The following is a 12,383-nucleotide window of genomic DNA, read 5'->3' as shown; positions in this document are numbered from 1 at the left end:
TCTCCCCTCTGTACCATGTCCGCAGCCTCAGACATCTCCCCTCTGTACCATGTCCGCAGCCTCAGACATCTCCCCCCCTGTACCATGTCCGCAGCCTCAGACATCTCCCCCCTTTACCATGTCCGCAGCCTCAAACTTCTCCCCCCCCGTACCATGTCCGCAGCCTCAGACATCTCCCCCCTGTACCATGTCCGCAGCCTCAGACATCTCCCCCCTGTACCATGTCCATTTGGAGGGCACTGGTAGGCTGCATTTGGTGGGCACTGGTAATCTGCATTTGGTGGGCACTGGTAGGCTGAATTTGGTTGGCACTGATAAGGCTGCATTTGGTGGGCGCTGATAAGGCTGCATTTGGTGGGCTCTGATAAGCTGCATTTGGTGGGCACTGGTAGGCTGCATTTGGTGGGCACTGGTAGGCTGCATTTGGTGGGCACTGTTAAGGTACATTTAGTGGGCTCTGGTAAGCTGCATTTGGTGGGCACTGGTAGGCTGCATTTGGTGGGCTCTGGTAGGCTGCATTTGGTGGGCTCTGCTAATCTGCATTTGGTGGGCACTGCTAATCTGCATTTGGTGGGCACTGGTAATCTGCATTTGGTGGGCACTGGTAATCTGCATTTGGTGGGCACTGGTAATCTGCATTTGGTGGGCACTGGTAATCTGCATTTGGTGGGCACTGATGAGGCTGCATTTGGTGGGCACTGGTAGGCTGCATTTGGTGGGCACTGGTAATCTGCATTTGGTGGGCACTGATGAGGCTGCATTTGGTGGGCACTGATGAGGCTGCATCAATGCATTGATCTCTTGTATCATATCCGCAGTCTCTGACCATCTCTTGTATCAAGTCTGCAGTCTCTTTCCATCTCCTGTCTGGGGGCTCTGTCTAACAGACTCTCTAACAGATGTCCTCTTTGTGTCCATTAGAGAGACCGCCCTCCAGTTCCCATTAGAGTACTTTGCTTCTCTTACTGTAATTCGTTTATTGTTAATAGATCGTGGGAGGGTCCTGGGGTAAGGAAGACTTCTTAGGGAGCATCTCTGTGTTTGAGCCATTGACATAGAAACATTTGTAAAGGGGAGGAGTTAGTAAGATGACCACGCCCATGTGGGGGCGCCATAAAAATTTCTGCACCCAGGCGCCTGTGACCCTAGGATCGGCCCTGCATGAGCCCCAAACCCAGGAGCAGCCCGGCGCCATGCAGGTACATTGTCTAGCCTTGCCAGTGGCAAGCAGTTAAAGAAGAATTCCAGGTATGATTATGTTTACATAGTTACATTGGTCTAGGTCTGGTAGTTTTGATCTCCCTGGTCCCCCGCTGCACTCACTGGTTCCTTCTGCTGACCTCCATATCACTACTGTGTCCCACAGTGACCTGAAGGTTGGTGTGAGGAACCACTAAGCCTAGTGTAGGATCAAAGAGATCAACACTTCTTGGGGTATTTCCTGTTTTCCCTTATAGCTGGAGGTAGAAGATAATTCTCTGGGCTGAGGTTGTTGGGGAGTATAGGATAGGCGGACACTGGATGCTTACTGTGCCTACAAGACCAATCTTTGGCTTTGCCTAATTTTGGCAAAGTAACAGGCCTATAGCAAGGGGGTCAGGTGGAAGCCCAGGGGCGACCATGAGTTGGTGTTTACCTCCGTCATTGCCCTTTTGAGGTAACTGCCCAGTAAATGATACAGTAATTATGTAATTGCTATGTCATTTCCCTTTCTTCGCTGTAAACTAAATGGGCACTTGACCGTTGATTTACTAATGGCACTTGGGGAAGCCTAACATGGGACTAATTTGTCTTCTGTTATGGCCTCCAGTCACCATCATGGGGAAGTCTGTGTCAAATTTAGACACTTTAGCACTTTGGTAAGATTTTGGCAGCTATTTTGGATGCAAATTTACTATGAGCAGCACAATCTGCATCACAGTGGGTTGAGGGATTAAGGAATCATATGTAGGGATAGGAACCTGTGTGTTAGGGACATTTTAGGCTTCCTACTCCCTTCAGTTTGGAGTATATTGGAGACCTGGAGCCTCAGGAAAGTTAGGGTGCCAGATTTCCTAAACAAAAACTTGTCTACCGGGTGTGTTGCCAAAAGAGATGTCTTTTAACCACTTAAGCCCCGGAGGATTTGGCTGCTCAAAGATCAGGGCCTATGTTGCAATTCGGCACTGCGTGATTTTAACAGACAATTGCGCGGGCGTGCGACGCTGTACCCAACTTAAATTGACGTCCTTTTTTTCCCACAAACAGAGCTTTCTTTTGGTGGTATTTGATCAGCTGTGCGATTTTTACTTTTTGCGCTATAAACAAAAAAAGAGCAACAATTTTTAAAAAAATAACAATATTTTTCACATTTTTTTATATGAAATTCCCCCCCAAAAAATGTAAAAATCAAATTTTTTTAACATTTTAGGCCAATTTGTTTTCTGCTACATATTTTTGGTGAAAAAAAATCGCAATAAGCGTATTTTGATTGGTTTGCGCAAAAGTTATTGCGTTTACTAACTACGGGAAAGATTTATGTCATTTTTATTTATTTTTTTTAACTAGTAATGGCAGCGATCTGCGATTTTTTTTTTTTTTTTTTTTTTTTTTTTTGCGGGACTGCGACTTTGCGGCGGACAGATCGGACCCTTGACTGACATTTTTGACACTTTTGGGGGGGATCAGTGACATTACTACAGTAATCAGTGCTATAAATATGCACTGTTACTGTAAAAATGACACTGGCAGGGAAGGGGTTAACTTTATTAGAGAGCAAGGGGTTAAGTGTGTCCCTAGGGGCCTGCTTCTAACTGTAAAGGGGCGTGGCTTTTGATGATGTAACCACAGAGACATACAATCCTACATAGCTGGATCGTTTGATCTCTGCTGTTACACCAGGGAGAATGACAGGCGCCTTTGTTTACATCAGCCGCCTGCCTTTCTCCCTCTCCAGCGGGAGATCGCGGGTGACTGGCGGACATCGGAGCCGCCGGTCACTCACACGGGGATGCCCGTGAACGAACAGGGGCGGGAGCGCACCTCCGGCAGCGCGTGCTTGCCCCCCTATTGGCTCGCAGGCGAGTGACGTACCTATACGTCACTTTGCCTGCACGGGGCTGACCGCTGCAGTATATGTACTTGCGGCGGTCGGCAAGTGGTTAATTAGTGGGGTTACTAATGCAAAGAGAACCATTATTTTCAGGAGCTTCATGCGGTGTCCTTTACGTAAGAAGTGAACTCTTATTCTTATCTTGTGTCGGTTGTTTTAAAAGTGGAATCCAAAATCTTTAGATTGTTACTGTTTTTTCTGGTTTTGGAGAAAAAAAAAGCTACCTTCAACAGTTGTGCTGCCTTCTTGGTATGACTGTAACTGCTAAGTAACTACACATTACAGGTTCTTTTTAATATCACCCTGAGGTATGAGCAACTGGCTTGCCCAAAGTATGGACACAAAAGCCATCTTTCTGTAACTGGAAATGTCACATGGACTAAGAAACTGGTTAATCCTACAACTCTGTAGAGGTATTAGGAGCCCTCCGGAGATGACCCAGTGATGGGTTGGATCTGACTTTGCTTCTCTAAGATAGTGTGTTCAATGGTTGTTGGCAGCCCTGAGTGGATGTGATCTACATCTTGGCTGGACTGTGTATGAAGGCAATCATATAACCATGCATATACTGGGACCGTTAGAACCTTGTAGTGCCACTCCATTCCCAAGGTGTGTATTTCCCCCATGGAACTCAGGAAAAGGGGTGCTGGCGTCAGGTTTTTCTCATCGGTATAGAAAGTGTGGGATGCTGCTCACCCAGCCCGATGCATGCATATGTGATGACCGCAGCCAATCCTGCTCCACAGGCCACGCCCCCTAATACATTTTACCCCACCCATCGGGGCTTAGTCATAGAGGTCTATGTCAAATACTGGCCAGAAATCAAGGACTTGGATGATCAGTCAATGAGAGATAACCAATAAGGAACACAAGTTTGTATATCGCAAGTCTATGTACTTGATTTTCTGATATCACCCTATCTGTTATGGATTCAAAATTGGAATAGTTATAAAGACTCCTAAAGCTGGCCAAACACTAGTAACATTTTTGTTCAAACTTTTTCGTTTTAAGAACCTTTGTTCAATTTTAGAATCATTATTGGAGTCAAATCAAAGTTCATTTTCAACCTCAGTGACCAGAAATTTCGATGGAGCAGGATGGAAAATTTTTCACAAATTTTTAACATTGAATGTGGCTTTTATTTGGGAAGGTCCATCCTTTCCAAAACTGAGAGTTAAAACCAAATAAAATTTTGAAGTCTTTTTGAACAATCGTCAAGTCACTGAATGTCGTGTGAATTTTTGTACGGATCTTTGTATGAACTTTCGTTCGAAAATCTACTAGTGTGCGGCCAGCTTTAGAGGAGTTACAGTGAACTGTGGTGCCCGCGTTGATATATTTTTATGGGGATGTGATCTAAGTGAGCATGGTGTCATTGTTTGGGAGTTAATAGCTGATGTTATTGGATTAACTTGGAACATTAGACCACAGCCTTTATCTGTGGACGAAGTCAAGAGCCGGCTTGGATAAACATCTTTGCAATAAATCGCATGAGACCTTTGTTTATTGAAGGAGAAAATGCATCTAAAAGCTCTCCCCATTAACACTTTCCCTTGGCTTAAGATTGCAATCTCCCTGCAGTAAGAACTGTGGGGTATGTGTGGACCAACGTTGCTCAGAATGATGAAATTTGGTTTATTTCTATATTCCATTGTTTCTAGAATGGTTTGGTTTAAAGTGTATTTTAGATTTCATAAAAAAAGTGTAGTTTTGATGTAGCGCTACCCCTGCAGGAGCCACTGGCCCCAAACAGTGCAGATGCCACCAGCTGCCCAAGCAACAGTCTATTCACTTGTCTTTTTAGGTTTTATTACTCAAAAACGTGTAACTAGAGAATGGGGTAGGGCATTGGATACTCTAAAAAATGCTTGATGGTTAGTGAATTAGAGGACAGTCTTTCCTCTTAGTAGAAGCTATTGGTGAACAATCCGAGGGCCTACAGCTAAAGATCATGGGGCAAGTCTTTGAGCGTTTACCTTGCACAATTGTGTAGCTATCGGTACCGAGTGCAGCGTTCAGGACATGGTCCCAGGGATCAGTTTAAGGTCACTACTCACAAGTCCCCAGGACAGCCTCCTTCTAGCCTCCTCCGAACACCACCCAGTGAGTAGGATGGTGCCTCTCTGGATCCCTTGTGTTGCAGTTCTGTGATTAGTTCAAACCAAAGTCCATTCCATCCCTCAGTCCTGGCACCTCTAAAGCTTCTTTAAGCAGCTGATTAGTCCATGTGCTCCTGGAACCCTGCTCTCCAGTGTCTCAGACTTTATCTACACTCTGGTCCCCTTCTGGACACTTCCCCTCCAGTTATTGGCCAGAGCCTGAGAAATATTCAGGCTGATTGATGTGAATCTCCCGCTCTAAGATCTGGAAGCTTCTTTTAGAGACAAGGAGAAGCAATCAAACTCCCAGCCTGTGAGACCCGGAACAGACCAGACCAAACATTCACTGTTCCCTTGGTTACCGAAGGAGCCAAAGCTAAGTTTGCCTGTCCACCTATGCTAGGAATGTTCTGCATTGATGCCAGTTCTTTATTTAACTAGATCTTTTTTCATTTTGAAGTTGTTTTGCTTGCGTCTAGCAAGGTTACTTTGCGGTACAAACAAGGAAACTTATACCTTTGTGGTGTATATAAATGTGCTTTTACTATGCAAAAGCAATCTGTACATACAAAACTATTACAATAATACAAGACTGGCAGATACAGATAAAGATAGATATATATCAAGAATACTTAACTAAAAGAAGTTTGCAGCCATGGGGTCCCATTTGCTATCACGCAACATGGTCCAGTTCTTGCTTCATGGATGTTTCTTGTGAGACTGCCTTTCTTGCAGCTTTGGCCAGAAGTATTTAGAATATACCATCCCCCCCAAACCAACACCCTTTGTCCTGAGGAGAAAAGGGCTGCTCATCCATTGTTTGGACAGTGACTTTGAATTCCTCATCCTCAAGCCTTTACAAAAACAAAAGTTATGACCTTATATGGCTTCTTGACCAGAGATTACAATGCATTAGTAAGCCACTGTAATATGCAATTTCCACAAAAGAAGTATAGGAGAGTTATAATTCTTTTGTCATTCACTTGGGGAGATTTCCCCTAACTTCCAGCCCCATAGCCAGAATAAAAAGTGAACGGAAATCCCTCCAATGTGAGGGAAACCATAGTTGTCACCAGAACTCCAGTGTCCAAATTGGAAGATTTCCCCTCTATACTGTTCTGGTGGCAATCAAACTGCTATGTGGGTCAGAAGGCAAGTGAATCACTCGTATTGGGTATCTCTCTTCGCTCCCAGTGGCTGCACAGAACAGAAGGGAAGCAAAGGAATGTTGAATATGTGCAGCTAGTGGGGCCATTATTAAAGTGAATCACATGGCTTCCAACTTTTTGAGATGGGAAAAAAAGACACCTACTAGAGAAAGTATGTAGGCATAGGACACACTCCTATCATGCCCCCCCCCCCCAAATGAGAATTATATATATATATATATATATATATATATATATATATATATATATATTGAGGGATTAGCTAGGTGGCGGGTGTGGATGACCCCTTGGGGGGGGTTCGTTACACAGGGAGATAGCCGAGATGTGGTTGCAAACAACAGTGTATGGTTTTATTCTTGCAATTTTCTTCACACCAGTGCAAGCCTCAAAAACAGCATAATTCAAAATAAACATAAAATAAAATAAATCCTTGCCACTGTGGGCGGCTACCTTCTCACACACAGGAACCTACCTAAGGAGTCTGTCCCCAACCTACTGTTGGGCAGACTTGGCTGATCCTACAGCAGACCATCAATAGTCCATTTATTTTCTCGTCACACAGAAAATGTCTCTTTTCTCTTCACATAGAAAATGTCCCTTTTCTCTTCACATAGAAAACATCCAAGACCTCACCTTGAGAAGTCTTCAGTCTTTTTATTTTCTCCTCACACAGAAAATATCCATTGGTTTCTCTTCACATAGAAACAATCCATGACCTCACCTTGAGAAGTCTTCAGTCTTTTTACCCTCCTCAGCGCACATCGCTTCAGGAGGCATTCCTCTCCTATGGTCACACAGCTTCGGGAGGCATACATCTGACTGTCCTCCTCTACTCACACAGCGTCAGGAGGCAGCAATCAATAGACTTCCTCTGGACAAATTATAGAGGCCTTATTTCCTCATTCTGAATAGCTGAAGGTTTTTCAACTTCCTTAAACCTTCCTGCTGGCTACCTCTGCAGCCGACACCCTATAATAATTGGTGAATTATCTAAACCAAGCAGACATGTATCTCCTGTCTGTGACAACATCCACAGATTTACCTGAATTCCTGTCACTATACATATATGAATTAAACCCACAAGTGATTTTTTTTTTTTTTTACCACTACTATTCCTTTTATTGGCTTTTGAAATTTTACAAATGGAGCAATTTCGGAATTCGATGAAAGGTTTAGCACTGTAAAACAAGATAAAAAGTGCATTTTATAGACAACCATATAGCTCAGACCAAAATGAGGAGGAAGGAGGGACAGAGGGACTTTCAAATCAGGGGCAGTCCCTCGAAAATCAGGGAAAATTGGGAGCTATGGAACCATTAATTTGCCTAGCTGGTAAACAGGCAGCCAATATTCCCTTGTCTATGCTGAAGAGGAAATTATTTCCATTTGCAGTTATTTTCCAGCATACCGGACAGCTCCACAGCACATACTACCAACATAACGTACTTGCCCCTTTTTTTTTTTTGTGCAAGCATTAACCTCTAAAGGCTGACATTGTCACAAGATATTCTTCATTAAGGGGCTAGTCCCTGAACTGCGTATTTTGTTATTTCTGGGCTATGGCCGATATGTGACATGTTCAGGGTCTCCTCTCCTTATCACTCTGTTTATTCTATTTATTTCCAGATGGAGTTTCTGGAGGTCAGTTATCTGTCCTTCATTACAGACCTTGGACCTAAAGGACTGTGAGTAGCAAAACTTCAATGCTTACAGGAAAATGCTTTCAATGCTTACAGGAAAACTAGTGCTTGTATTATTTTCTGTTAATAAATTGTAACACCAGAGGATGTGATTGTTGATGGATATTTGTGCAAACTTGGGTTCACGCTGAAAACGTCCTATTTTGAAGCCTCGCCATCATGTACAGTGTATTAGAAATGGGAATTCATTTCTGCCTTATACTTCTAGTCTGGCCATGCTATATTATTTTCATTAACCACTTAAGCCCCGGAAGATTTTACCCACTTCCTGACCAGGGCCTATTTTGCGATTCGGCACTGCGTGAAATTAACGGACAATTGCGCGGTCGTGCGACGCTGTACCTAAACGAATTTGGCGTCCTTTTTTCCCCACAAACAGAGCTTTCTTTTGGTGGTATTTGATCACCTGTGCAATTTTTTGATCATGCGCTATAAACAAAAAAAGAACGTCATTTTTGCAAAAATAACAATATTTTTCACATGAAATCCCCCCCCCCCCCCCCCCCAAAAAAATGTAAAAATCAAAAATTTTTAACATTTTCGGCCAATTTGTTTTCTGCTACATAAGTTTGGTAAAAAAAATTGCAAAAAGCTTATTTTGATTGGTTTGTGCAAAAGTTATTGCGTTTACTAACAACGGGAAAGATTTTTGTCATTTTTTGTTGTTTTTTTTTTTTAACGCGTAATGGCGGCGATCTGCGATTTTCTTTTTTTTTTTTTGCGGGACTACAACATTGGGGCGGACAGATCGGACCCTTGACTGACATTTTTGACACTTTTGGGGTTACCAGTGACATTACTACAGTAATCAGTGCTATACATATGCACTGTTACTGTAAAATGACACTGGTAGTGAAGGGGTTAACTTTTTTTGAGAGGGAGGGGTTATGTGTGTCCCTAGGGGCGTGATTCTAACTGTGATTGGCTGTGGCTTGAGGTGTAGGAACAGTGATCCAACGGTCCTACATAGTAGAACCGTATGATCATTGTTCCTACACAGGGGAGAGTGACAGGCGGCTTGTTTACATCAGCCGCCTGCCTTTCTCCCGCTGTCACGGACGATCGTGAGTGCCCGGCGGACATTGGGTCCGCCGGGCACACGCGTGGGGGGGTCCGTGACCGCACCTCCGGCGGCGCGCGCTCGCTCCCCAGAGCCTCACAGGCTAGTGACGTACTGGTACGTCACTTTGCCTGTGAGGGGCTGACCACCGCAGTATATGTACTTGCGGCGGTCGGCAAGTGGTTAAAGATCTTCTGGTATACTTCTAGTTAGTAGATATTTGAGGGGTCTTCAAAAATTTTCCGCACTTTTTCTTAATAAAAAGAGTTAAAAAAAAAAAAACATTTCAGAAACTTTTTGAAGAACTCTCGTATTTCTATTGGTGGTTAATGGTTTAATTTATTATTCACTTTCACGACTTGCCCCCAGGAACTATTCGCCTTTCATGGCGCATATGTACAGTAATTCCATTATGGGATGTTTTGTTTGTTTATTTATTTTTTTATACATATTCTTCATCAGACCATCCTACTGGTTGCTAGGTCATACTTACCTTTTATAGCTTCTAGGGTCCCCCCCCCCCCCCCCCCCAGGGTTTGTGGTGCTAATTACTTTGTAGGAATTGGTTAATAACAAGAAAAGTAATAAAATAGTTCCTCTGCAGGCAGCAACGTTTGACCCCCCCCCCCTCCAGAAACAAAAGATCTCCCCAGGCAGCAACATATTCCCCCCGGCAGCAACATATTCCCCCCGGCAGCAACATATTCCCCCCGGCAGCAACATATTCCCCCCGACAGCAGTATATTCCCCCCAGCAGCAATAGATTCCTCCCAGCAGCAGAATACCCCCAACAATAATAGATCCACCAAGCAAAATGCCCCCCCCCCAACAACAATAGATCCATGCCCACAACAATACAGTAGATCTCCCAGCAGCCAGCATCAATAGATTAGCCAGCAACAATAGAAAACTCCTCCTCAATAATAGATCCCAACCAGCAACATCTGATTCCCTAGGAACATAAGACCACCCCAGCAACAATAGATCCCACAGGAGCCAGCATCAGTAGAGCCTCCAGTACAACCAGGTGCCTGCGATCCCCCACGTTCCCACTGATCCTACATTTTTCTTTTATATTTATATATATAATATATATATTAAAAAAATGTATTTTTAATATTTAGAGTAGCTTTTATATTTTGTGTACCTAAAAAGTCCCACTGATTTAGTTTTTTTTTTTTGAGAATAAGGGATGTGGTACATTTAATTGGAGTATTTGCAGCTGTCAGTTAGAACCCAGGAACTCCCAGGGCATTTAGAAATTTGCATTATTTCTCCTACTGACACCAATGATGGGATACTATTCCTTCCACTGACACCATCACTAGGGTTTAATTCCTGTTACTGACATCATGAAAAAGGGCACCATTCCTCCCGCTGCCACCAACGACGGGGCACCATTCCTCCCGCTGCCACCAACGACGGGGCACCATTCCTCCCGCTGCCACCAACGACAGGGCACCATTCCTCCCGCGGCCACCAACGACGGGGCACCATTTCTCCCGCTGACCCCAACGACGGGGCACCATTTCTCCCGCTGACCCCAAGACGGGGCTTCATTCCTCCCACAGACACCAACGACGGGGCTTCGTTCCTCCCGCTGACACCAACAATGGGGGACCATTCCTCCCGCTGACCTCAATAATAAGATACTATTTGCCAACGACGCCAACGATGGGGCACTATTTCTCCCCTTAATGTCAAAGATACACTGTTGACTCCCGCTGTCGCCAAGACCATTTCTACCCCCACTGACCACAGTCCGGCCCCTCTCAAGTCCAAAGGACAATAAACTGGCCCTTTGTTTAGAAAGTGTGGAGACCCCCTGATCTAGTATTTGAAAAGTTATTTCTGATTGGTTGGTACATCCCATGTCTCTGACTGCATTTATCCATTTTTTTTGCAGGGAAGGTTTCATACTGAAGAGATCGGGAGGACACCGGATTCAGGGGTTTAACTGCGGTGGTCATCATCAGTTCTGTTACCGCTGGTCAAAGAGGTCAGATGGATTAACGGCCAAAATGTTGATTTATTTTTATTTTTCCCCATAAAAACAATTCTGGGAAATAAGCGAAATTGGTCTGTGAATTGCTAACGCAGCTGTGAAGAAATAAAAAGCGACACTGGCGGGAGTTGGGAGAAACTAGAACATATACAGGGGTACTTGCAACAGTCACCTTCCCACATTTTGATTTTTTTTTTTTTTTGTGACACGCTGGGGCTGATTTACTAAAACTGGAGAGTGGAAAATCTGGTGCAGCTCTGCATAGAAACCAATCCGCTTCTAACTTCAGCTCTTTCACAGCTAAATACATTAGTTAGGTTGAAAAAAGACACCAGTCCATCTCAGGGTTGTCAAACCGGCGGCCCTCCAGCTGTTGCAGGACTACAAGTCCCATCATGCCACTGCCTGTGGGAGTCATGCTTGTAACCATCAGCCTTGCAATGCCTCATGGGGCTTGTAGTTCCGCAACAGCTGGAGGGCCGCCAGTCTAGCTCAACCAATAAAAAAACAAAAAGGAAAACACAACCATACAATCCCATATACACAATCCTATACCCACAGTTGATCCAGAGCACGATCTAATTTGCTACAGCGGGGGAAAAAAATATTCTTTCCTGATCCCCCGAGAGGCAATTAGATATTCCCTGGATCAACTTTACCTATAAATATTAGTACCCATTTATATTAAGTACACCCAGGAAAGAATCCAGGACTTTTTAAAAGCAATCTACCGAGCTGGCCAGAACCACCTCTGGAGGGAGTCTATTCCACATTTTCACAGCTCTTCCGGTAAAGAAACCTTTACCCTGTTTGGAGATGAAATCTCTTTTCCTCTAGATGTAAAGAGTGCCCCCTTGTCCTCTGTGTTGACCTTAAAGTGAATAACTCAACACCAAGTTCACTATATGGAGCCCTTATGTATTTATACATGTTGATCATATCCCCCCTTAAAGCGGTTGTAAACCCTATGAAAAAAAAAAAATAAAAAAAACCTGCAAGACAAAGGCATAATGAGCTAGTATGCATCGCATACTAGCCCATTATGTTTAACTTACCTTAAAACGAAGCCCCGACACGGACCCCCGGACATCGATGCGGGCGCTGCCATGATCCCTCGTCGTCTCTTCCGGGTTCGGCGGCTCCGGCGCGCTGATTGGCCGGAAGAGACGGCTCCAGCGCGCTGATTGGCCGGAGCCGCGATGACGTCACTCCCGCGCATGCGCGCGGGAGTGATTTTTCCGGCAAGCTCCCGGCAAGTT

General features: G+C 44.4%; 1 protein-coding gene and 1 long non-coding RNA gene across 3 annotated transcripts in view; one reads left to right on the top strand and one right to left on the bottom strand.

Annotated features, from left to right (window-relative positions):
* Window positions 1-12,383, bottom strand: part of LOC309552384 — an 879,384-nt gene that overhangs the window by 46,449 nt on the left and 820,552 nt on the right. The window lies entirely within an intron of this gene.
* The window catches only part of PLD2 (phospholipase D2), a 148,867-nt gene that overhangs the window by 65,547 nt on the left and 70,937 nt on the right, over window positions 1-12,383 (top strand). For both annotated transcript variants that reach the window (XM_082253318.1, XM_082253317.1), the window contains exons 7-8: window positions 7,986-8,044; window positions 11,026-11,118. In XM_082253318.1, coding sequence (XP_082109444.1) covers window positions 7,986-8,044; window positions 11,026-11,118 — 152 coding nt within the window. The remainder of the gene's footprint in view (window positions 1-7,985; window positions 8,045-11,025; window positions 11,119-12,383) is intronic.

The sequence above is a fragment of the Pelophylax lessonae genome (assembly GCF_965119305.1).
Source record: "Pelophylax lessonae genome assembly, chromosome: 4".
Lineage (NCBI taxonomy): Eukaryota > Metazoa > Chordata > Amphibia > Anura > Ranidae > Pelophylax > Pelophylax lessonae.
Note: the sequence above shows the minus strand (reverse complement) of the source record. Positions and strands in the feature narration are given on the sequence as shown.